This window comes from Harmonia axyridis, chromosome 6 (genome assembly GCF_914767665.1).
Source record: "Harmonia axyridis chromosome 6, icHarAxyr1.1, whole genome shotgun sequence".
In the NCBI taxonomy this organism is placed as follows: domain Eukaryota; kingdom Metazoa; phylum Arthropoda; class Insecta; order Coleoptera; family Coccinellidae; genus Harmonia; species Harmonia axyridis.
Window position 1 is genome coordinate 15,475,524 of NC_059506.1, and position 27,888 is coordinate 15,503,411.

Consider the following 27,888-nt stretch of genomic DNA (forward strand, 5'->3'; position numbering starts at 1 on the left):
TGCTCTATTATTTTCAGAAGAGTGCATGTCATTTTTTTTTATAAAAGGGAGCCAAATGTTCACCCAAGCAAAAGGTGGTGAAGCAGGCCTCTTAGTTTATAACATCTGATAATGTTCGAAATTCAAAATAAGCTATTGCTGACCACAGTAAAAAAACTTTCTATAATAATAATTGTTATGGTTTGGTGTTTTTCATTGCAATTGATGACATTCAAATTCGAGAAATAAATGGAAGAGGACCTCAAGAAAATCAACGTTAAGTGTTTTCCAATAAGAGGTTCCATTTTTTTTTCTAAGAGGAGGGTATGTCGCTAGCGATGGACAATGTAATTAGTCAAATCACCGACGCCATCACTACGGTTGTAGCCTGAAATATTCCATATTTATATATATTTTCACATATTTGGGGCTACATGTCTTCGATAACTACATGAATTCTATTTTCAAGGACTTAAATTATTGGTGAATCAGTGGGGTAAACCTAATCTTTCACGTGGCCTTGCCTTTACAAAAATTACTAAGTTTAAAATCACAAGATCATGGAAGCTAATTATGACTACCTCTTCAAGAAATCACAATACAAAGAAACTATTCTGCAAAATTGCGATTGTTTCGTTTCTTGTATGGCACGTAGCACCGTCTTGTTGAAAATGAACGTCGTCCACGTCAAAGTAGGGTGCAATGATGTTTGTGCAATGCCTAATTCTCAAGTTGATTAGGAATCGACAAGCAAGTGTTTTCTTTTGCACTACATGCTGTAGCAGTAATATTCTGAGTTGTTATTGAGGGTCGCAAACGGTTTAAATTTTTCACATCACTAATTTGATCCAACAGCTCAAAGTTTTACAGCTATTTCACTATTGCCGGCTGAGATGGGAGAAGGTGAGTTTCCTTGACCCAAAAGTGCTTTAGTGTTGTGAAGCGTGACTTCAAAATTTTCAATTTTTCTAGTAAATTGTGTCAATTCGTTGTTGAAGCGTGTTACTTTCCACTTTTAGTAATGGCGTAGTTTTTACTTGTCAAAAAAAAAACGCACTTTCATTTCCTTAGTCTAATGTGAGCAGTCAAGCACGCCACATCTAACCGTCTTATTGATTTGTAAGCCATATATAATACATTCTCGTGTTGTGTTCAAATAAATAATTTGTTATATTCTAAGTAATAAGTGTTTTTTCCACAAAACTGTCAACAGGTTATTGGCCCAGGAAATTTGGAGTTCAAAAATACATTTAATACTTTTCACAATAAAGAGAAATTAGTGATATTTGAAAATGACTCAAAGCCCAAGTAGGCGTTATTCAATCGAAAAACTCAACAACGACAACTACGCAGTATGGTGCTACAAAACGGAAATGTTACTCAAGAAAGAAAGAGTATGGGAAGTGATCAAGGCAAATCCTCCAGTGGATTCGAAGTGGATAGAAAACGACGAACAAGCTCTCTCATCTATAGCATTAAAAAGAGAATAATAAATCTGTCATATTCGTAGTGCTCAGAGTGCAAGAAAAACTTGGACAAGTCTAAAGGATTATCACCAAGAAGCATCGTTAAGTAGTGTAGTGTTTCCATTAAAAGAATTGTGCACGCTACGATTAAGTGAAGATGAAGATATGAAAAATCACATAGCAACATAACACTGATATTATGGATAAATTGGCAGCTTTGAGAGAACCACTGAAATATAAATTACAGGCCGCCATAATGCTTGTGAGTTTGCAGAACTCATACGAACCGTTAATTGCCGCAATTGAAAGTAGACTCGACAAGGATTTTACGTTCGAATTCGTGAAAAGTGAGTTAAGGGAGGAGCATAAGCGACGAAAGAATAATCAAGTGAGTAATGGTGATAGTGAAACCTCAATGAAAGCAAATTTTCAAACATACAAATCTTTAGAAAAGTTCCGACTTTTTAAACAGACGTGTTTTTTCTGTGAGAGGATAGGCGATTCAAAGCCGGAGTGTAAAAAATTCGTTGAGTGAAAAGCCAAACAGCAAACCAAGAGAGATTCTGCAAATAAAGTGAGTGGAGAAATCGATTTGTGTAGCATGGTTACCTATTCAGACACGGAATTGTGCTTAAAAAGTGTCGAAGAAAAATCAAATTCATGGATCGTCGATTCAGGAGCCACGTCGCATATGACAAACTCAAAAGAGGTTTTTACGGCGCTCGACGAAACCATAAAAGGTTTGCGGATAAAGAAGGAACGGCAAAGGTTCCAATCCAGGTCCAAAACGTACTCTACCTTTTGTCTGTAGAGTAATTGGTCAAAGATGGTTATGACGTGAAGTTTCGTTCTGAAAAGGGTCAGTGCGAAATAATTAGGGGAGTATGTTTATGCTACCGCACGCTTGTCGCCCGATTTATATGAACTCAAAACGCACAAAGCCATTAAAACGGTGCAGCTTAAGAGGGAATGGTACCACGTGCGTTTGAGCGCATCTGTCAAAGTTTACCTATTCAGCTCCCTCCAGCCCCTCTGAGAAGCCTTCACTTTTAAGGATGAGTGGAGCAATCTCAAACGTTCTTATGATTTTCCGTCCTTTTCTACCACATCTAAGAATTCAGATACGTTTGACGGCATTCAATTCTTACACGCCAGCCAATGAAATCGCAGTGAACTGTACGAACGGTTGTTCGAACATTTGGCAATGCAGCAACTTCAAGCTCGAAAGACAGGTACAGAGATGGTATAAGGTATCTTTCTAGGACGGATTGACCAGATGTTTTGAAAGGAATAACTCGCTTTTTATGATGGGCAATAAAACCGATTTTAGAGAGGGTTGTGAGAAATATCAGTTAGGATCGACTATTATCAGATGGGTTCGAGAAAAAATGTATATGCTAAATTTGTTCAGATTCCTTCATTCTTACGAAAATTAATTTGATTCAAAAACGTATTTAGTGGAATAATAAAAAAAATCAAAAGAAATGCACCGAAACTTTTCACATAAGCGGGTCACATTCATTGAGCAAAATATTGATTTTGCTCATTATGGTTAGCCAAATCAAAATGAACCATCAATATGATGGTCATCCAAATATGATATCGGATGAATGATGGAACATGATCATTTATGACCAATATTCATTTCAAGTCAGTTGTTATATCGTATTGATCAACATGCTGAATATTACGATTCATTTATATAATGAACTGATTTTTGTACGTGGTCAATTTTTGAAAATAGGCTTTTTTTTCAAATTCCAGTACTTTTTATGCCTTCAAAATTCATGGATCGTAATCCTGAACATGGAGAATCAATGCGATATAACAACTGTTTTTTGTACGAAGGCAGTTTGTGAAAATAAGAATTTTTGAAAATTTTAGTACTTTTTTTTTGCCTTCAATATTGAAGGCAAAAAAAAAGTAGAATAGAAGAATTTGAAAAAAAAAGCCTATTTTCAAAAATTGACCACGTACAAAAATCAGTTGTTATATAGCAATATCGCATTGATTCTAATATTCAGGACGCTCAGGATTACGATTCATTTTTTGAAGGCAAAAAAAAGAATGGAATTATAAAAAATTCTCATTCTCAGAAATTGACTTCATACAAAAATCAGTTGTTATATCAAAATATCGCATTAATTCTCAATGCTCAGGATTACGATCCAACAATTTTGAAGAGAAAAAAAGGACTCTAATCTCATTTTCAGAAATTGACTATGCAGAATCAAGAAATTTCTAAACAATAATAACATCTTAGTACTGACCTTCAATATTCCCCTATAATTACCAACGAGTTCAACTGAAATATTAATTCTTGTTGTGCATAAAAATAATCACATTTCCATACACTGAAAGATAAATTGGGATTGACTGAATATCTACGGAACAAATTTACATGATTAAAAAAACTAATAGTTGTCATAATTATTAGAATGACCACGTACTAATGAGATTATTCTCGGAAAATGTGAAAACTGTAAACATGAAATTTGGTAAAAAATCAGTTCTTATATCACTTATTGATCTTTCATACTCAGGATCACGATCCATTCATTTGGAAGGCAAAAAAAGGACTAAAATCTTTTTTGAAAATTCTCATTTTCAGAAATTGACTTCGTACAAAAATCAGTTGTTATATCGCAATATCGCATTGATTCTCCTTGCTCAGAATCACGATCCATTTATTTTGAAGGCAATAAAAGGTTTTCAAATTTCAAAAAATTCTCATGTTCAGAAATTGACTCACATCGTAACATCGTAGTACTGAACTTCAATATTACCATATAATTATCTACCATTTCAACTGAAATGTTATTTCATGTTGTATAATCTCTTTCCCATACACTGAAAGATGAATTGGTATTGAATGAATATTTACAAAACAGATTATGCATGATTAAAAAACTAATAGTATCATCATAAGAATGACCATGAACTAATAAGATTCTTCTTGTTTTCCTGTAGAAATCAAATTTGATATTTTTACATGATACTCCCAAAAAGCAAGTAATAGGATCAGAATAAATAAATCCTTGAATCTCTTGTTACCCATATCGAAAAGAATTGACAGCTAACTAAACTGAATAAAGGTATGAACAGACCGACGCGTGACTGCGAGAGCGGGAAAGAAACTTTTGTGGGATGGAAATCAACGGCTTTGAGCAGTAAAACTTCTTCCTCCGAAAAACTGTCATTTTCATACATAATTTTAGATTCATACTAATAATCGTGTCTCATTATTTTCGCGTAGGTGTGCATGCTATGCAATCTGCCCGCTGAACGCATCGCTCCCGTTCCCGAAGTCCCGCGTCGATCTGTTCATACCTTCAACCGTTCGAAAAGAAACGAACAAGCTGGAAATCTTTCTATTCACCTAATACTGTTTACGACTCTAACTGAGAACTGATTCATAACGCAGCAACGTTGCCGGAATTATCAAATTGTAGGTAGTATTGAAGAATCTGGTGATTCGTTGCGAATTTATACAGTAGGGGCAGCACTATACGACGGTCGATTATTCTTTTTTATTACGAAGTGATTTCAGCTCTTTTGAAATGTTTTTCAGTAGTTTTTTTTTTTACGAATAATTTTAAAATAAAGCAGTGATAAGCCCTTTCATCCATATCATCAATTCCTTTGCGGAAAACGAAAAGTTACCAACTTTTTTGTTTGTTTTTTCATTCGCAAATTAAAAATAGCCCGTCCCTGCCTTTCAGATCATTGTTTGAAGAAATTATCAGAAAACCCCATACAAATCGGTGATCTGCAAGAATAGTTATTCTCCTTTAAGTTTTGAACTGGGCAGTCAAGTGGTAGCATTCCCTCTTAAACACAAAGCTCTGTGCGAGCACTCGTGGCACGAACGATTTGGCCATCGGGACATTGCCGCCATAAAACAATTAGCGAAGAAGACTATGGTCATGGACATGAACTTCGAAGAGTGCGGAATAAGTAGTTTTTGTGAGTATTGTATAAAAGGAAAACAGACGAGGAAACCATTTCCACAGCATGCAAGTAAAAACTCAATCGAGATTTTACAGCTAGTGCACACCGATGTCTGCGGGCCAATAAATCCGCCCACTCCTCGGAATAAGAGATACGACCTTACTATAATCGACGATTATAGTAGGTATACAGGTGCGTCAAGTTGGTGATCCACTCCTAGAATTATGGTATCAAATTGTTTTGGGTATTTTGTGCCAATTTTTGCCGTATAAAAAAAAATTTGTGCCCATTCAGTTTTAGAGAATTTAGAGATTTTCCCAACTTGACGCTGTGACTCATACATGGAAATTTTCAATTTTTTTTTTGGGTATTTTGTGCCTATTTTGATAAATCTGCATTTGCTTAACTACATATGCTAATGCGTATACCTAAATATGCATTTTTGTGTGTCAGTTGAGATATTTATGCCTTGCAGTGCATGTTTACTGATTTTCTGTTTCATCTGCATTTTTTCAAGATGAAATTTGTTTTCAAATCAATAGCAACAAACAAGCCAAATAAAACCGTACGTCGAGAATATATTTGACAAATCCCAACCAACTCTTATGAGCTATTGTCTACTCAACGCCTTGGGAATGGAGTGTTTGGAGAAAATATTTATCCCGATTGCTAATATAACTAACATCTGGTAAGCTTTACAATGGAACACATAATCGATGTTCACTTGGTCAACTTCAAAAATAAAATAGTCGACAATGGCAGAGCAGATGGAACGAACTGAAAGTAAATTAAGAGAATTCAAACGATGTGTCAAAACAGCATAACTAGCCATGATACACCGTCTAAGAATCGAACACACAGAACTAACACACCCAGAGCCGTAGCAACTTGGTGGGAGGGAAGTTGAACTACCCTCGAGGCATATTTCAAGGGCGCCAAATTAACCCTAGAGCGTTCGAAAACTATAGCAAAATTTCATGAAGGAAATAGATTGTTTTTCAACCACTAGGTACTTACATGAAAAAATTATTGTAGGGGTGATTCGAAATTCAGTATCAAGATTTCAGGGGCGTATTTTTCAGGTCAAAGTAAGACTTTTTTCCATGAATATTTGTCCGCAAACGCTTAGTTACCGAATCAAAAAGGGTTAAAGTTCTTATTTTCAGTTAATGTCTAAAGAAACTTGTTATTTGCTCATAAACCGAAAGTTTTTTGTTTGCAATGTAATAATAGTTTCTTATCTTCAGTAAAAATTTCAATTCTAATATTAATTCAATTTAATTATTAATTTTAATTTTTTTCATTTGGATATTTTGTGCCATTTTGTGCCAATTTTTGCCATATAAAAAAATTTTGTGCCCATTTAGTTTTCGAGATATTTCAAGTTTTTCCCGTGAGTCACCAACTTGACGCTGTGACTCATACATTGAAAACTTCAAATTTTTTCACATACACATACATATGCAGGATGGCCACTTTTTCAATGGGATTGTATTGGTAACTTTTAAACCATAAGAGTTACAAGGTCGGTCAAATGAAGAAAAAGTTGCATGCAAAGAAGCATTATCAAGCAGTTCAAACAAATCGAGATTATCAGGGCCGGTTAGTGAGATATCATAAGAAAAGTAAATTTTGTCATTTTGATTTTTCTTTTTTTCCCACTTTGTTTCAAATATTTTCAAAAAATGTTACAGGAATTTTTCACTCGACAGTAAATTGTTCTCAATTTGACGTAATCAGATTTTATATCCAACGTTTCGTGCTCTCTGGGCCACCCTCAACCTCATTTTTTTCCATACGGACCTGTATATTTTATGACACTTTTCGAAATAACTTTTAACTCCAAATTCAACGATATATCATACAATGTCATTCAAAGTTGATTTTCAGGTGATTTTGACCCTTATCCAATTTTCTTTGGGTCGGATCTGTAGTGAATGGAATTTATTAAAAACTGCTGTTAATAAAATAGTCAAGAGACGCGAATACAATGATTTCAAATTTGAATACCAAGCCTTGCAAAACTTATATCGTAATGATATCAAAATAAAGTTCGATTCTATAATTTTTTTGAAAGGAACAAATGACAAATCCAACAATAGTGATTTCTCGCGAGATTGAGAATGTATTGGAAGGTATTCAAAAAGACGAAATAAGCAAATGTATAAGAAGTATGAGTTCCAGAAGCGTTAAGTGAATTTTACAAAATGGTGGACATTTCGAACACTTACTTTATTCATATTCATTTACTTTCGAATAATCATTCGATTTTTCTTTCATTAAATGATAATTCTTTAATTATTATGAATTGAAATATGTAAATAATTATAACTTGTTTCTTGATTTGATTCTGATATGTTCCATTTAGTTCAAGATGAGTAAGATGATTTTCTCATCGAAATGTATTGCATGTTGTTAATTAAACTAAAGGTACCTAAATGTAATACAGATCCGACCCAAAGAAATTAGGATAAGGGTCAAAATCACCTGAAAATCAACTTTGAATGACATTGTATGATATATCGTTGAATTCAGCGTTAAAAGTTATTTCGAAAAGTGTTATAAAATATACAGGTTAGTATTGAAAAAAATGAGGTTGAGGGTGGCCCAGAGAGCACGAAACGTTGGATACGAAATCTGTTTACGTTAAATTGAGAAAAATTCACTGTCAAATAAAAAATTCCTGTAACATTTTTTGATAATATTTGAAATAAAGTAGGAAAAAAAGAAAAATCAAAATGACAGAATTTACTTTTTATATGATATCTCAATAACCGGCCCTGATAATCTCGATTTGTTTGAACTGCTTGATCATGCTTCTATGCATGCAACTTTTTCTCCATTTGACCGACCTTTTAACTCTTATGGTTTAAAAGTTACCAATTGATTATTCTGTTTACTTTATTTACATGATTAAAATTGATTTATACTCCTTTGCTAACGAAGTATCAGATCTTTTTTTCGCTGAAATTGTTGATGTTCTTGTTTGTTACTTTCTTGAGAACTATTGATTTGTGTTCAAATAAGATCTTTACAACTCTGTATGTCGGTATGTACTATTTGTATTATTATTTTTATATTTTTACATGCTTTGTGATGTATCATGTTTTGACTGTTTTCTATTGCTATTGTAGAGTCCTAAAGAAGGTCCCCATCGGGATCGAAACGTCGACTAAATGAAATAAAGAAGAGTGGGTCTTCCTGCTGAAACCACAAATGGACGGCTGGCTTCTGTTGTTGACTCTGTTTGTTTGTTGTTTGTTTCAGGTGTTGCTCATCCTAACACTTTTGCACCGTACTGATGAGGGCCTAAAGCCCGAAACACGTGTCTACGGTTAGCATTTCTCTGTGAGGGACTGTCCTTATCCTTTTGTGCTTTGTTTTATGAACAAAAACCCTCGTTATCCTTAACACATGTGATTATCCCGGGACTCGGATGTCACGCAGGTAGCTTTAGCTTCCTACGTGGTGATGTTGGTTGTTTCCCGAAAACCCATTGGGTCTTCCTGCTGAAACCACAAATGGACGGCTGGCTTCTGTTGTTGACTCTGTTTGTTTGTTGTTTGTTTCAGGTGTTGCTCATCCTAACACTTTTGCACCGTACTGATGAGGGCCTAAAGCCCGAAACACGTGTCTACGGTTAGCATTTCTCTGTGAGGGACTGTCCTTTTTTTTTTTTTTTTTTTTTTTTTTTTTTTTTAACCTTCACACGCAATGTGGATCAGTCAGATGACCCGGGCATCGCTGCCAAGAGCCATCCCATCTGTTAATGAGGAAAAAGTACTTGCCGTATTATGTTGACCGTTCCCAAAATTACGGCCTTCTGCATCCATGCAATGGTGTTATGGGGGAGATCCATCTCAAGTAGACGTTTTACTGTTTTTCGGTGCACCAACCCGTTACAGCTAATAATCAGTGGCTTTACTTTTACGTTATTCAGTTGGTAGGTGCTCTTCATCTGTCTTGATAAGGCTTCGTATTTCGTTATTTTTTCGCCATAAGCCTTTGAGAGATTCTGGTCAAGCGGCACTGAAAAATCGATGATGGTTGCCGACTTCTTGCGTTTCTCCCAAACGACCATGTCAGGTCTGTTGCTCTCAACGCCCGGGTCTGTACACACTGTCAAGTCCCAGTACACCTTGACATTATCATTTTCCAAGACAGATTTCGGCTCATATAAATGGTGCGGGGTAAAACCCTGTAGTAATCGTTCTTTGAGACAAAGGAGCTGATGTACAACTTTCCCCATATTGTTGTGCCGACTTAAGTACTTAGTGCCGGCTATACTAGAACATCCTGAAGAAAGGTGTTGCACTGATTCCTCGGCATTATTGCAGAGTCTGCATTTTGTTGTTTCCGTGTCTATCTTCATTATGTGTCTCGCATAGACTCTCGTCGGGACAACCTGATCTTGTATTGCCATCAACGTGCCTTCAGTCTGAGGGTAGAGATAGCCCTGAGTAAGGTAAATATTTGTGCTCGGTAAGTCGACATCTATTTGGTGTAAGCTGGAGTAAAATCGTCCATGGAGAGGTTTGGTACGCCAGTTATCCTTCCATTTCTCTACCATGTTTTCTCTTTCAGGCTCCTGCTCGTTGTTTAACCCTGGAGTTGCGGTGGAATATCGCTGAGCTGCCACCCACTGGTGCACAGGTAAGTTCTTGTTGACAAAATATGTTTTTAACTTTTCTTCCTCTTTCAGGTAACCGTCCTCCAAGCTGATCAGACCCCGCCCTGCATCTCTGCGTGGTATGTAGAGCCTTTCAATAGCGGAGTTTGGATGTAGTACGCCAAACTGCGTCAAAGTGGTTCTGATCTTTCTGTCGAGCCTTTCTAGATCCGTCCGTGACCAGGTAAGAATTCCAGCCGTGTAGGTGAAAGCTGGTATTGCCCAAATGTTCAGTGCAGTTATTTTGTTTTTAGCTGTTAACTGTGTGTTCAGTATTGTTCTTACTCTTTTTATCAGTTCTTTTTCGACTTCTTCCTTATTTTCTCGCTGCCTAATCTCATACGTTTGTTGAACTCCTAGATATTTATACCTTTGTTCTGCCCCTAAGTTGGCCAATGCTTGTCCGTCTGTCAAGAGAATACTTTCGACCCTTTCCAGCTTCCCTCTTTTCACACTGACTGTCGCACACTTGTTCAGACCAAACCTCATACCTATATCTTCACTAAACTTTCGTACCAACTCGAGCTCCCCTTCCAGTTGTTGTCGACCTCTAGCATATAGTTTGAGATCATCAATATAAAACAGGTGTGTTAATTTTTTTTCTGCGTCTAAGGAGTATCCATACGATGATCTATTCAACATACTGCTGAGAGGGTTCATGGCCAGACAGAACCATAAAGGGCTAAAGCTGTCACCTTGGAATATACCCCTCTTGATCATTATCGCGGGCGATTTGTTCAGCTCCGAACTACCCTCGAGTCTTAGTGAAGTCCGCCAGGTCGACATAAGGAATTGGAAAAATGAAATTATCTTCGGGTCCACCTTATATATTCTCAGGATTTCAAGAAGCCAAGAGTGAGGAACAGAGTCAAATGCCTTTTGGTAATCTATCCAGGCCATTGAGATGTTTTTTTGTTTTCTTTTTGCCTGTTTAGTGATTAAGTTGTCAATTATCAATAGTTCCTTACTGCCTTTACCGCTCTTTTCACATCCATTCTGTTCCCACGCCATGAGGTTATTGGTTTTCAGGTGGATCCGGATTTTCTGGCCAATTGTTGAAGTGATGATCTTATACGCTGACGGAAGACAGGTTATCGGTCTATAACTGTCAGGTATCGTTGGGTCTCCTTTTTTAGGTATCATATAGGTAACTCCATGGGTAAAGTGTTTGGGAATGCTATTTGGGTTCTCCAGTGCTTCATTGATGAGTCGAGCCAGTGCTGTGTGGGTGGACGGCAGTGATTTCCACCAATAATTATGTACACTGTCTATTCCAGCCGCCGTCCAATTTTTCATTCTCTTAATCGTCGCAGTGACTTCATCCTCCGTAACAATGATGGAAGGCATTTCCGCTAGATTATAGTGTTCTTTTTTCTCCCCTTCTATCCAATTGGCTTTGCTGTTGTGACTCTTTTCCTCTGACCATATCTTTGACCAATGGCGTACAAATTTTTCGGGTTCATAGCGCGGAGATAGCAGATTTGCTTGGTGGTTTTGCTGTTTTTGTAGATCTCTAAAGAAACTCTTCTGGTTGCTAGTGAATTGATTGTTTTGGCGATAGCGTTGCGTTCTTTTGTGATATCGTCTTAATCTACTACCTAGTGTAGATATTTTTTGTTTGAGGGTTTCTAGGTGAGTCGTCACTTTATCTTTATATTGAGGATCACTTTCATACATGTTCAATTTTTTAGTGTAGTTCTGCACTTTCTTTTTCACTTTTTTGCTTGCCTCTTTTTCTCGTAGGTAGGCGTGGAAGGCACCGATCTCTTTACGTAGGATATTTATCTTTTGTTCTAATCTCTCTTCCCATGGGGGCTTGTGCTGTTGAGGCTTCTTCTGGGATTTTGATACTGAATCTGAGCTTTGCAGGTTGTTTGCCATCATTGCTGCACAGTATACTCTATGGCATAATTCTTCAAAATTTTCGGAATTATTCAGTATTTTTTTTAGGGCATTATTAATGGCAACCATAATTGTTCTGGTATCCTTGCTTTGTCTCAGTTTGGGGATTCTTGGTCTATCCTCCATCATCATCCCCTCCCACTTCTGACTCTCCCCCTGAAATAACTCTCGGATCTCAAGCATAGCCTCATCTGGTTCCATCTCCACTGTCGTCAGTTGGTCGTCTGAATCGTTTGATTGATTGATGTTTCCTTGCCAAGTATTGGTGCTCTGTCGATGGATGCTTCTCCTAATGTCATCAATCCTCCTTCGTGGTGAATTACTTGTTGCATCTCCTTTAATCGTTTCGAGCTCATCCGGAGAGAGCAATTTGCGAGTCTTAATGTTTTTGATTTGAGCTATCAGGTGTTTTCCTGTGAATCTTTTATCAGGATAAATTGATTCCCATTTCTCTGCCAGGTTTGCGGCGTACTTTTTTGTTTTGGTTTCTCCTTCAGTAACTAGATAATAAGCGTTCATTAGACTTTGGTTCATTTCCCTGGTCCAACGCTGCCTCCTATGTTCCAAGGTTCGGGCGGGATCACCCACTTCTGACTGATCCAAGCCTTCACCCAGAGTATTCCTGAACAAGCTTCGTGGCCTTGTGGTGCCAGTTCGCAGAGGAGTGCCACTCGCCTCACTCGCTTCTGCTAGAGACTGTAACGATCTTCCCCCAGGTGCAGTCTCTACACCGGGGGCGGGTTCCGAGGCCTTCATTTGTGAATCGAAAGCATTTCTATCACAGTGTGAGGGGTGCTAACCCTCAAACTGGTTGACTCAGGTACGCGGGGACGTCACTCCCCGATAGCTTGCACTACCCTGTCCTTATATATATATATATATATATATATATATATATATATATATATATATATATATATATATATATATATATATATATATATATATATATATATATATATATATATATATATATATATATATATATATATATATATATATATATTTTTGGGTTGGTGCGTGAGACAAGATTGTTCTCAGGAGCTGGTCAAGAACCTCCTGACTATCCGCGTAGTGCCCAAAATCACTTGGTTTTGGGCTTGACCAATCAAGTATATATATATATATATATATATATATATATATATTTTTTTTTTCAACAATCACTGTTTGCAACAGGTTTTACCCATACTTGTCGGACTGGTCGTCAAGACAAGAATGGCAGCTACGATTCCTGCAGGAATTTTCGTACGATCCTGGTTGTACTGAGGATTACCTGTTTCTGCGAGCTTGAGATGACTTCGCGGGGGAGACACAGTCTATCTGTATTTCCAATAAGGTGCTCCTCCACGAGTCCGTTGACAGAAATAATCAGCGGGAGTATGCTGATCGACTTGAGCTTGTTCAGTTCGCGCAATTGAAAGGCAAGATCGGCGTACTTTGACAATTTCTCCGTATACGCTCTCGTGAGGTTATCGTCGGCAGGTATCGTGAAATCCAGTAGCAGACATGTTTCCCTCTCCATGTCGAATAAAGCAACATCCGGTCTGTTATGCGCGACCCCTCTATCTGTGATAAGTGTAGCATCCCAGTATAGATTATAGCGTTGGTTTTGCAGGAGCGTCTTGGGCTGATACAAGTGTTGCTGCTCTTCATTCTGGATTAGACCAAGTTTTAAGGCTAGTTGTTGGTGGTAAATTTTGCCCATGGCATTATGTCTATCTAAATAATCTCTTGATGCCAGGATTGTGCATGAAGAGGTCACATGCTGTATGGACTCCTGCGCCTGGGAACATTTTCTGCATCGATCGGATGGAATATTTTGCTTCGTTATATGCTTCAGGTACATTCTCGTCGGCATGACCTGGTCCTGGATTGCCATGAGCCGCCCCTCTGTCTCAGGAAAGAGATATCCCGCACGCAGGTAGGTAAGAGATTCACTTTTATTGATGTTTTTACTTTTCAGATGTCCAGGATATCTACCATGCAGAGGCTTTGAGCTCCATTCATCCACCAGCTCATCCAACGTCCGCACCGCTTCTCGATGGTCCGAATTCGACAGTTATATATATATATATATATATATATATATATATATATATCAACAATTTTAATTCCCAATATACAACAATAGTTATAAGTTAGATAAGGGGTGTGGGAAAATTGATAAGTGTTATAATGTCACTCTTCTTTATTTCATTTAGTCGACGTTTCGATCCCGATGGGGATCTTCTTCAGGACTCTACAATAGCAATAAAAAACAGTCAAAATAAGGCAATCACAAAACATGTAAAAATAGTACATACCGAAATACAGAGTTGTAAAGATCTTCTTTGAACACAAATCAATAGCTCTCAAGAAAGCAACTAACAAGAACATCAACAACTTCAGCGAAAAAAGGATCTGATACTTCGTTAGTAAAGGAGTAGAAATCAATTATAATAAGTAAATAAGGTAAACAGATATAGATATATATATATATATATATATATATATATATATATATATATCTATATATATGTAAGGAATTTCCTCGATCTGATTGAATTACGCGAGTAGTCAGGTCAATGAATCAGATTGCTTAATACCAATACGGAACGTTGTTAAATTCGCAAACGTATCATCAGTATGATCGATGAATTCATTCCGAATACAGTGAGTTGCAATATTGTGAAATTTATCTAACGACAAATTAGTGAATAAGAACATTGAATGTTGTTTCTTTGTTATTTACAGGTAGGATTAATATTCTAGATCATGTATGTAAGTGTAAATAGTGTATATAATAATAAAAGCTTTGTTATTTACAGAGAAACACAGCTGTTTTTATTTCAACCAGAAAGATACTTAATAACATTATAAAACAACATTCTGGTTTTAAATCACTATGGAAAAGTTGAAGTTCACATTCAAAATGCTGGCTGCTTCAGATGGGAAGTCAAATGTGCTTTGTGTGACCAGAATAACTACAACGGATGGAAATACATTCAAAATCCCAAATGAGTATTCAAATGCATTATTACATGTAGAATTACTAAAAACTGCGGCATATACAAAAATCAAGAAAACTTGCTCACAAAGAGGCCAAACAAGGAGAGTGTGGGTGAGTTTAACAAAAGAAATGAGAAATACTTATTTTGATGAGGATGGAAATATCCAGTTTGAAAGCGTATACTTAGAGGAAGTGAGTGAAGAAAGCAGTGACACAACTACAAGTACTAGTGCTCCAGAACATTCATTAGAAAAATTATTAGAGAAGATACTGAAGAAAAACCAAGAAAATAGTGGAGAGAGAAATGTGGGTAAATTGGCCACAGAATTTACTATCGGAAAATTTGATGGAAAAAATGCAAATGCAGAGCAATGGTTAAGAAGTTTTGAAAAAGAATGTGAAAGATTCGAAATTGATGAAAATTGTAATAAAATAGAAATTTTGAAATCATTTATGGAAAAAGTTGCTGCAGATTGGTATGATTGTACTCTATTGAAACTCACTATCACAGCAGAATGGAATGATTGGAGAGAAAATTTTTGTAAGACTTTCTCATGTAAAGGTTGGTCTCCAATAAAATATGCAATAGCATTTAGATATCAAGCGGGCTCACTATTAGAATATTCTATGAAGAAGGAAAAATTACTATTACAAGTAAGAAAAACTATGGATAGTGATACGCTTGTTGATCTTATTGCTATGGGTTTACCCAACTCCATATTAGACAAAATTGATAGAGAAAAAATAGTAAAATCTGAAGATCTACATAATGAATTGAATAAATTAGAACATTTAACCATGAAAAAAAATTCAGAAGTCAAAAAGTTTAAGCCTGACTTTAAAGGAAAAACGGAAAAAATACCTTGTAAAATATGCAAAGATAATAACAAAGGAACAAGATTTCATCCCGAAATGGAATGTTGGTTTAGAGACCCAGAAAAGAAAGGTAACAAACTGAGACAAGTAAATAACTTAACTTTAGATGTAGAATTAAGTACAGATGATACAAAAAACTAATCGTACCACCATTAATTGAACTCAAAATTAGGTTGAATGATATTTTGGAAATACCTGCAATTTATGATCCAGGATCAAATATATCATTGATAAATGCTAAATTGATTAATGTAAAGACAAAAAATGGCTATAAAAAGAAAACTAATTTGAGAACGATTAATGGTGTTCATGAAACAGATGGTATGGTTAAATTAAAAATAAAAATATTAAATATAGAAAAATATGTAAACGTGTTCATAATCAATAATGAAAATTTTAAGTACAATTTCCTTATAGGCCTAGATTGTATTCAAAAATTTAAGTTGATACAAAATGAAAGATTAGAGATAGAACAAAAAGATTCCGAATCTAATATATTAATGAATGAGTATCAAATTAATTTTAATGAACATGTAGAGATAAATACTTTTAATATTTCAATGAATCATTTGAATAATATTGAAAAAAAAGTTATAACAGATTTAGTAAACAAATATAAAAATATTTTTGCTAAAGATAAGTACGATATAGGTACTGTGAAAGACTATGAAGCAAGAATTGACCTCATAGTAGATAAATATTGTAGTAAAAGGCCTTATAGATGTACAATTGATGACAAGAAAGAAATAGAAGTACAAATATCTCAATTACTTGAAAAAAATTTGATAGAAGAATCATATAGCCCTTTTACTGCCCCGGTAACTTTAGCCTTTAAAAAAGATGAAAATAGAAGATCAAGATTATGCATAGATTTTAGAGATTTAAACAGAATAATAGTCCCTCAATCACAACCGTTCCCATTAATAGAAGACCTAGTAATCAAAACAAGAAACTGCAAATTTTTTTCAAAGCTTGATATTAATTCTGCTTTTTGGTCAATCCCTTTACGAATTGAAGATAGAAGAAAAACGGGATTTGTAACCCAAGAAGGTCACTTCCAATGGACTTGCCTACCATTCGGATTAAAAACATCTCCGGCCATTTTCCAAAGAATTCTTAGTAATATAATAAGAAAACACAAATTATCAGAGTTCACAGTTAACTATATAGACGACATTTTAATATTTTCAAAATCCTTTGAAGAACACATAGATCATTTGACACAGTTATTAGAAGCAATCATGAAAGAAGGATTTCGATTAAAACTCTCGAAATGCACATTCGCACTCGACTCAGTACAATATTTAGGCCACATAATAAAACATAACACGATCTCGCCAATGAAGGATAATTTAATATCGATAAGAAATTTTCCTGTGCCAAAAAATAGAAAAAATGTTCGACAATTTTTGGGTAAAATTAATTTTTACAACGAATACATACCAAAAAATTCAATAACTTTAGACCCACTACATAATTTACTGAGAAAAGGACAGGAATTCATTCGGTCAGAAAAATGTCAAAATGTATTTGATTATATGAAAAATTTTCTTTGCATCCAACCAGTTTTAGCCATTTTCGATCCAGGCTTACCGATTCATATATATACAGATGCAAGCTTGCAAGGCATAGGTGCCGTTTTAAAACAACCACAACTGAACGAAAATAGTAAAACAGAAAAACCAGTAGCATATTTTTCCAAGAAATTGAATGAATCACAGAAAAAGAAAAAAGCAATTTATTTGGAATGTATAGCAATAAAAGAATCCGTAAAGTATTGGCAACATTGGCTTATAGGTAAACACTTCAAAGTATTTTCAGATCACAAACCTCTAGAAAAGATGAATATAAAAGCTAGAACTGACGAAGAACTAGGAGATCTCACTTATTACTTGTCACAATTTGACTTTGAGATAATTTATCGCCCGGGCAAGGATAACTTAGAAGCAGATTGCTTAAGCAGAAATCCGGTGCTAGACGCTGAAGAAGAAGAAGAAGACAAGATAAAAGTGGTGAACTTAATAAAATTAGAGGATATTTTAGAAGACCAGAAGCAGAATAAAGATATAAAAATCAATAAAAATGGACTGAGAATGGACAGTAAAAATAATTTGTGTTATAAAAAAGCAAGAAATAAAGAGAAAATTTTACTGTCAGAAGAATTCAGTGAAAAACCAATTAAGGACACACACAATGAATTTGGTCATATTGGAATAAATCAAATGAAAAACAAAATACTCACTCATTATACAGCAGCAAATATATCAGAAAACATAAGAAAAATGTGTAGATATTGTGAGGTTTGCATAAAAAATAAAACAAGAGGACAAAACAAAATTGGCTTAATGTCACATCTTGGGCCAGCAAAAAAACCATTCGAAATAGTCTCCATAGACACAATAGGTGGATTTGGTGGCTCAAGATCCACGAAAAAATATTTACACCTCCTAGTAGATCACTTTTCAAGGTATGCTTACATATTAACATCGAAAACACAAAATGCAAATGATTTTGTTAAACTAACAGAAAATGTACTAAAAGATCACGATATTCAAATACTTTTGACAGATCAATATCCAGGTATAAACTCTAAAGATTTCAAAAATTTTTTAGTGAGAAAAGGGATTACAATGATTTTTACAGGAGTTAATGCACCATTTTCGAATGGTTTAAATGAAAGACTCAACCAAACCTTAGTAAATAAGATAAGATGTACAACGAACGAAGGAAAAAATAAGCATGCATGGACAACTGTAGCTCATAACTGTATAGATCAATACAATGAAACTGAGCATACAGTGACGAAATTTAGTCCAAAATATTTATTAGAGGGCGAAGATACATCAATATTACCGAATGAACTGAAAAAAAATAAAAATTATAATCAACTAGAAAACGATAGAATGACTGCATATAGGAATAGTATAAAATATCATGAGTATAATAAGAAATTATATGACAAAAATAGGAAGGAGTTCGACTTTAATGTGGGAGATTTAGTGTACATTGAAAATGGCAATAGAATGAACCGGAAGAAATTAGATGAAGTGAGAATCGGGCCATATAAAATTTTGAAGAAGATATCGAATTCAATATATGAAATTGATATAGGACATAAGAAATCAGAATCAAATATATTTCACATTTCGAAGCTCATTCCAAAACCTTGTTAATGAAAACCTTAGCATATACTTAAATATAAATTTATATAATTTTTGCAATATTGTAATTCACGCAAAATTTTCTTGTACCAAAAAAATTTTTGTCTTAAGGGGGGAGATGTAAGGAATTTCCTCGATCTGATTGAATTACGCGAGTAGTCAGGTCAATGAATCAGATTGCTTAATACCAATACGGAACGTTGTTAAATTCGCAAACGTATCATCAGTATGATCGATGAATTCATTCCGAATACAGTGAGTTGCAATATTGTGAAATTTATCTAACGACAAATTAGTGAATAAGAACATTGAATGTTGTTTCTTTGTTATTTACAGGTAGGATTAATATTCTAGATCATGTATGTAAGTGTAAATAGTGTATATAATAATAAAAGCTTTATTATTTACAGAGAAACACAGCTGTTTTTATTACAACCAGAAAGATACTTAATAACATTATATATATATATATATATATATATGGATGCAGAAGGCCGTTGTACTGGGGACGGTTAACATCATCCGCCAGGTGCTTTACTCCTATTGAAGGTGACGACAGGATTTTACCTTGGTGCTCCCACCAGGTTGATCCTATATAACCACGAAAGTGTGAAGGGAAAAAAAAAAAAATATATATATATATATATATATATATATATATATATATATATATATATATATATATATATATATATATATATATATATATATATATATATATATATATATATATATATATATATATATATATATATATATATATTTTTTTTTTTTTTTTTTCACCGATTACCGGGTAATTATGCAGCTGCCGGACTTAGTGGTCAAGGCAGTCACAACGCTATTGACCTTGCAAACACTTCCTGACGATACGGACGGTGTTCAAAAGTACTTGCTTCTGTGCCAGTGAAATTATGGTCTGATCCAGGCCCAGCTCTCGCGTATTTTCGATAAGGCGCTTTTCCACCAAACCATTAGTCGATATGATCAGTGGCAAAATACTGATGCCCTTCAAGTTATGTAGAGCGCGAAGCTGAAATGCTAGATCGTTGTACTTGCTGATCTTTTCCGAGTATGCTCTGGGAATATTGTCGTCCGCGGGGTAATCCCGTCAAGGAGGACACAAGTTTTCTGCTCCAGATCAAACAATGCGATATCAGGCCGGTTGTGTGCCACTGCGCCATCTGTTATCAATGTGGCATCCCAATATAATTTGTAGCGGCTGCTTTCCAGAAGTGATTTTGGTTGATATAGGTAATGTTCCTCTTCACTGCAAAGCAAGCCTAATTTGAGAGCCAAGTGTTGATGATATATCTTGGCCATCGCATTGTGTCTGTCCATATAGTCCCTGGGAGCCATAACCGAACATGATGACGTCAAGTGCTGAATAGACTCGGGAGCCTGAAAGCACCTTCTGCATCGGTAGGAGGGGATATCTTGTTTGGCTATATGTTTCAGGTACATTCTAGTAGGCATCACCTGGTCCTGTATTGCTATCAGCCTCCCCTCTGTTTCCGGTAAAAGGTATCCAGCACGTAAGTATGACAGTGATTCGACCTCATTAACATGTTCACTTTTCAGGAGAGAAGCATATATACCATGAAGAGCCTTGGACTTCCATTCTTCGATCAACTCATCATTCGAGCGCCCGGAGAGCCGATCAGCCCGATTAGACAGTCCAAGAGCCGAACAGTTTTCGTCGGCCCGGCAGATAGCCTGCAAAAAAGGTGAGTCACTTTCATGAAAATAACCCCTTAAGGAATCAATATGCTTGTCATGTGCAGCCTCCAAGTTGAGTAATCCTCTTCCTCCTTGTTGTCTCTTAAGATATAGTCTGATGTTAGATGAATGCGGATGGTGGACTCCATATCTCGTGAGCGTAGCTCTTACCGCTCTATCCATCTCGCGGAGCTCTGTTCTCGACCAGGTCAGCACACCAAACGAGTACATCATACTAGGAATCGCCCAGATGTTAACAGCGGTAAAATATGCTTTGGAATTGAGTCCTGTTTTCATCAGGAGTCTTAGTCTGGCATATAGTTTATCCTTAAACATCTTTTTCATCGCCGAGGTTCTAATCTCCAAAGCTTGGTTGATTCCCAAATACTTGTAGGTGCCATCATCGTCTAGAGCCGGTATTGTGACATTATTGATTAGGGTCTGGTGTTGCGTTTCTTGAATTTTTCCCCTTTTTACCTCAAGCACTGCACACTTTTCAATTCCCAATTGCATATTTATTGATTCGCTAAATGCTGCTACAATCTCAAGTAATCTTCTCAGTTGTTCCATACTTGCGGCGTATATTTTCAGGTCATCCATGTACAAATTATGATTGGTTCTTATATTCTGTTGTTTGTCTATGACATAGCCGTACTTTGTGTTATTGAGCAGCATGCTCAGGGGGTTCAATGCGAGGCAAAACCAGACAGGGCTGAGCGAATCACCTTGGAATATACCCCGTTGAATTCGTCTGACGTCTCCAAAAGATCCCCGGCTCGTATCTGAAGTGATGTTTTCCATGTCTTCATGAGGCCCTCCAAAGCAGTTATGATGTTATCTGCTATTCCGTGCATCCTCAGCACCCTCAGCAGCCAAGAATGTGGGATGGAGTCAAATGCCTTCCTATAATCAACCCATGCTACAGATATATTTCTCAGCCTTTTGCGGGCCTGCTTGGTCAGGATATAATCGACCACTAAGAGTTCCTTACTTCCTTTTGTCTTCATTCGGCATCCGCTCTGTTCCTCAGCCATCAAGTTATTCTGCCTGAGGTGGTCGCCTATATATTTAGCTAGAATTGATGTAAAGATTTTATATACGGAGGGTAAGCATGTGATAGGCCTGTAATTTTCAGGGTTCCTACTGTCTCCCTTTTTTTTAATCAGATGCGTTATCCCTTTCGTAAAGAAGTTAGGTATACCAGAGGGATCCGAGAGTGCCGCCTGGAAGATTTCCGACAATGGTCCATGGACACTTGAGAGGTGCTTCCACCAGTAATTGTGGAGTCCGTCCGCACCAGGAGCTGCCCAATTGTTCAGACCTTTCAGGGCTTCAGTTATGTCTGCCGCTTCAATTCTTAGGTCCTGCATTTGTGCTCGTGGAATTGTCTCCTGTGCCTCTTCTATCCAGTACGCTTGATCGTCGTAGGTAACGTTTTCGGACCAGATCTTACTCCAATACTGGTGGGCGGTTTTAGAGTCGAGATGGCCCTCCACATGTTCTTTTTTCTGTTCGAGGTTCCGGAAGAACTGTTTTTGGTTCTTGGAAAAAAGTCTGTTGTTGTTGTGTCGCTTTACCTTCTCATTGTAGCGCCGAATACGAAGCCCTAACATTTTTATTTTTTGTTTCATAGTGTCACACCTGAGCGAAATATTTTCCCCGAACATGGGATCCCGGCGTTTAATACGGAATTCAGAGGCCACCTTTCGGACCGCTTTGACCACTCTAGTTGACGGTGCGGGGTTGCTCAGGTAAGTATGGACAATACCAATTTTTTTCCTTAACCTTGTTATCTCCCTTTGCAGCCGGGCTTTCCAAGGAGGGATTGAGGACTCCATCGTATGATGATGGGCATTCCGTTGTTGGAGCTTTTGTCCATTCATCTCGCATATAGTGGCGGCTCCGGCATATACTACACTTACCACCTGCTCCAATGTTTTCACATTATTCAGATGTTTTGGGAGCGTTGTGTTCAGCGATTGAAGTCTCTCAAGGACCGCTCTCGAGTAATCGAGCTTAGGTATTCTTGGTCTACATTCTGGCGTCATTCCTGAGTAGCTCATCAGATTACGTAGAAACGCTCTCTCCACCTCATCATTCTGCACCCTGTCCACAAAAAGACCACTCCTTTTCACCCGTACCGACGACCTGCGAGCCTCGACTGGCTGTTCAACAGTAAGCTGAACAGTCGGAAAGCAAGTATTCTTGATTCTCTCAAGTTCGGCCTGAGACAGCTTCTGGTTAGCAAGAATCCATCTCACACGATTGGAGAGCAGCTGGATGTAGGCTGGTCTGGTCGGGTATATATCCCTCCAAGTTTCCAGTAGAAGCTGTCTGTATGTCCTGTCAGACCGTGCAGCAAGATACTGAGCAATATAATGTGCGCGCATTAATAAATAATTCTCATCCAAAGTCCATCGCGTTCGCCTATCCCGCTGTGGCCCAATAGCGGAGCGAGCTGGGGGCTCGCTCAAACTAATTGAGCTATCCCTTCGCTGGGTTGCAGGAATTAACCTTGCGGTTCCTTCTCGGAGGGGTGCGCTGCTCGCTCCACACAAACCTCCTACAGGCCAATCATCCTGACGGTTCCGAAGAGAGCCAGCCTGAGACTCCCTACCGCCCTGGTGTCTACTTCTCGTTATAGGGGCTGAATATAAGTTATCCCTCAAAGGCTGCCAACCTTCGAAGGATTATATATATATATATATATATATATATATATATATATATATATATATATATTTATTTATTTATTTATATATATATACATATATTTATATATATATATATATATATATATATATATATATATACAAATATAACAATAGTTATAAATTTGATGAGGGGTGTGGGAAATTAATAAGTGTTATATTGTCACTCTTCTTTATTCCATTTAGTCGACGTTTCGATCCCGATGGGGGCCTTCTTTAGGACTCTACAATAGCAATAGAAAACAGTCAAAACATGATACATCACAAAGCATGTAAAAATATAAAAATAATAATACAAATAGTACATACCGACATACAGAGTTGTAAAGATCTTATTTGAACACAAATCAATAGTTCTCAAGAAAGTAACAAACAAGAACATCAACAATTTCAGCGAAAAAAAGATCTGATACTTCGTTAGCAAAGGAGTATAAATCAATTTTAATCATGTAAATAAAGTAAACAGAATAATCAAATGAGAGGTTGTCAAAAATGCTGTCAACCAGACTTGCCACAGAATACACGCACATGACAGGTGAAACATAGAATAGCATTAAATCACATTGGTCCCAGCAATTCACTCTCACTGAACTCAAAACAAATGCGATTGTTAAAAGATGCCATGAACCAAAAACCAATCCCCTCTCACTAAACTGGTCTAGAACATAGGAATCATTCTTTCACGTTATCCCTACGACTGCAGAACTTGTGAAAATTCTCCCTCCATGAGATTCATCCAATTAACTTCCACTGAACTAGTCATAATGAATCAAATTAGAATAGATGGAGCCAATATTGTTTATATCCCTTTTGTAATTCATCGAACAGGTTAGGCGTTTGATATGATACATCTCTAAGAAACATATTTTCTTTCCATTCACTTCACATTCAAGGATTTTGATGGAATCATAATTCATTGGATGGTCGTTGTGCCGGGTACGTCTGGCCAATATATACTTATACACTACATATTGAACAAGGAATACAATATACCACACCACTCATCTTATCAACAGTCATCCTATCTTTCACTCGACTGTATAATCTGTCGATTTTAAAATAAGATTTCTGAATCAATCTGATTTTTGTGGTCTTTAGGAGGTTAATTAATGCATTAGTCATATCATTTAATAGGGAAATAAATGAGTAAAAAATTCTATCTGCGTTCTCAGTGTCCACAGTGGTGGATGCGCCCCTCTCTCCGTTCGTTGGCTGTCTCGAAGGAGTGGTATTATAAATTAATCTGGACAACAACCTTTTTGGGTATCCATTCTCTAGCATCAACTGTAACAATAAACTCAGATTCTACTGCCTTAGACTTGGATGGGCAACTTTTTCGATACGATTCTTCAATCCTAAAATCATGTTCACCTTTTGTCCATGTGGATGATTAGAAAAATAGTGTAAGTATCTCTCTGAACTTGTTGGTTTTCGGTACCAATCCAGAATTAGCCTATTTTCCAGTGTTCGAATCACCCTTGTATCCAGGAATGGGACACCATTCGCTGTTTCTTCCTCCAACGTAAACTGTATGCTTTCATGTTCACTGTTGAACCTGTCTAGAACGAAAGCAACCTGATCTTTAGGTACAGCACATATTAAATCATCAACATATTTCTTGTTGAGAGGAATGTGAAATTGGCAAGAATGCAGTCCAGAAGGATATCCTTTACTACTTCAGCAATAGAAGGACTAAAGTTGGAACCCATAGGGGAACCGAGTACCTGTTTGAAGAACCTACCATTAAAAAGGAAATAGTTCGAAGAAAACAGGAACTTGATGGCATAGATGAATTCTTCTTTTAATAGACTTGTGTGGTTTCTGATAGTCTCCCACTTGTTCTCAACAGCTGAAACTGCCAGCTCGACAGGAATGTTGGTGAAAAGAGATACAACGTCCAGGCTGATCAGGACATAATAAACAGGTAACTGGAAATCATTCACATATTGGGCAAAAGGAAAGGAATCTCCAATAAAATATCTACTCCTGGTAGAAGAAAGATATTTGGACAGGATGTCTGATACAAAAACTGACAGTTTGGATGTGGGGGTGTTAACAGATGATATTATTGGTGTTATTGTGTGTGTTATATATGTGAATACAACACCACTTTTTCTGAATTATTTGTATTATTAAAAAAAACAAATATGGAATAATTACGTTTATTTTAACGTGAAAGCTGTGTACATGTTTACGTTAGAGAGTATATTAGACGAATGCCTTAATAGCCGCGGTTCTTGTCGATGCATGCTTTCTTCCCTCCTCTCGTCTCCTCGCTAGCATCGACGTCTCGCTTGGGTCAGCGGTGTTGCGATGTAGAATGAATGGGCTCTAACATATACCGCCCCCCTTGAAAGCCTCCAGGCTTTAAATAAGGCTATTCTTGATTTGGTAGGACACACAGTTTCACCGCTGGTCGTTTGAAGATACCAGTGGCGGTTTTGATGGTGACGGTTCGGACGATGTTGTCTTTTCCCGGATGGATCTCGATGACTCTCCCAATTCTCCATTTTAAAGGGGGAAGCCCATCTTCCTTGCACAGTACGAGAACACCAATCTTCAGCAAATCATTGCAGCGCTCCTTCCATTTCGTACGCTGTTGCAAGCTGGATATGTATTCATTTTTCCATTTGGTCCAGAAGTGTTGCAGAATTTGCTGGCATCTTTGGAATCGTGAGAGACGATTCATTTTCGTATCTAGCAAATTGTGGTCAGGTATGGTGTTTAAAGATCCACCAATTAAAAAATGCGCAGGGGTGAGAGGTAATGTATCATTTGGGTCATTAGAAAGAGGATAAAGTGGGCGGGAATTCAAGCAAGATTCTATTTGACATAATACCGTAGAAAATTCTTCGTAGGTTAATTTTGAATCTCCCATCACCCTATATAGATGATGTTTCACTGATTTTACACCAGCCTCCCAAATACCACCAAAGTGGGGTGCCTTTGCCGGAATGAAGTTCCAGCAAATTCCATCAGAGGTTAAATTGTTTGCAATGATTTCACTATTATGTTTAAAGAAGTTTTTTATTTCATTATTCGCCCCTACAAATGTAGTGCCATTATCTGAAAATAGGGTAGCCGATTTTCCACGTCTCGCAAAAAATCTCCTCAAAGCAGCTAAAAAACATTCGGAGGTTAGATCACTCACAACCTCTAGATGAATTGCCTTAACACTGAGACATACAAAAAGAGCTATATAAGCCTTCGTAGTTTTATAATTTTTTGTTTTTCTGTCTCTGATTGAAAATGGACCTGCATAGTCAATGCCAGATATCGAGAATGGACGCGATGGCGAAACTCGTTCTTTGGGAAGATTACCCATAAGATATTGTTCGGGTTTCGCTTGGAAGCGAAAACATCGTGTACATTCGTGTACGACTTTCCTTACGAGATTTCGACCAGAGATTGGCCAGTATCTTTCTCTTAGAGATGCTAATAATAGCTGTGGACCGGCATGCAATAGGCGAATATGTTCATGTCGAGCTAAAAGAGTCGTGAAATGATTGTTGGCTGGTAGCACGGCTGGGTGTTTTTTGCGGAAGGGGAAGTCCGAATTTTGTATTCTACCACCAACTCTGATTATTTGTTCACTGTCCAAGAATGGGTTCAGACTTGCGAGATTACCTTTGTAATTGACGTTGTGTCCCTTGGAAAGAGCATTATGATCTTGAGGGAAAGCGTGCCTTTGGACAATGCGTATCAATAGAGTCGAGGATTCTTGGAGTTCTGAAGGCATTAAAACACCAAGTTTTCTGGAATTGGATTCAGTCTTGAGGTTATTTTTAAAACGAACTATCCAGGCGAATGTCCTTTGTAATTTCAAGAAGGATGAAAATCTGCCGATATTTTCCAGGAAGTTTTGATCGATACTGAGAAAAGTTTTTATATGTTTCATTTCGGGAAGATCATTTGGTGTAGGGATTGAAAGTTCATTCATTGGCCAATCGCTGTCCGAGTGGACAAGCCACTTGGGACCATGGAACCAAAGACTGGAATTAATGAGTTTTGTAGGGGGTACTCCTCGTGACAGTAAGTCTGCGGGATTTTCTGAGGTGTTTATGTAATTCCAACAATCGGGATCGGTTAAATTCTGAATTTGAGCTACTCTGTTGGCAACAAAGGTTTTCAATAAACTCGGAGAAGATCTTATCCAAGCTAATACGATTGTGGAGTCGCTCCAATAGTATGTTTTATTGAATGATATTTTGATTGAGTCCTTCACCTTGTTCATGAGATCAGACAACAGTGTGGCTCCACAAAGCTCCAGTTTGGGTATTGTGATTTGTTTTAAAGGTGCAACTCTCGTTTTTGCACAAAGAATGTTGCAAGTATAATTGCCGAAAGCATCAATAGAACGAATGAATACACATGCCCCATATGCAGCTTCTGAGGCGTCACAGAAACCGTGTAGTTCTATCGAAGTAGAATCGCTGCATTGAATATGTCGAGGGAATTTAATCTC

At 36.9% G+C, this 27,888-nt stretch overlaps 2 protein-coding genes across 4 annotated transcripts in view; one reads left to right on the top strand and one right to left on the bottom strand.

Moving 5' to 3' along the window:
* The window catches only part of LOC123682000 (neurotrimin-like), a 910,163-nt gene that overhangs the window by 197,460 nt on the left and 684,815 nt on the right, over positions 1–27,888 (bottom strand). The gene's annotated exons all lie outside the window — the stretch shown is intronic.
* LOC123682001 lies at positions 14,487–19,457 on the top strand. Its single transcript, XM_045620381.1, has 2 exons — positions 14,487–14,703; positions 14,778–19,457. The coding sequence occupies exon 2, from the start codon at positions 14,855–14,857 to the stop codon at positions 15,974–15,976; it is 1,122 nt and encodes a 373-aa protein (XP_045476337.1). The 5' UTR covers positions 14,487–14,703; positions 14,778–14,854; the 3' UTR covers positions 15,977–19,457.

What these genes read in the sequence shown, in the direction of transcription:
- LOC123682001 (XM_045620381.1), top strand. Translation starts at nt 14,855, where the DNA reads ATGGAAAAGTTGAAGTTCACATTCAAAATGCTGGCTGCTTCAGATGGG.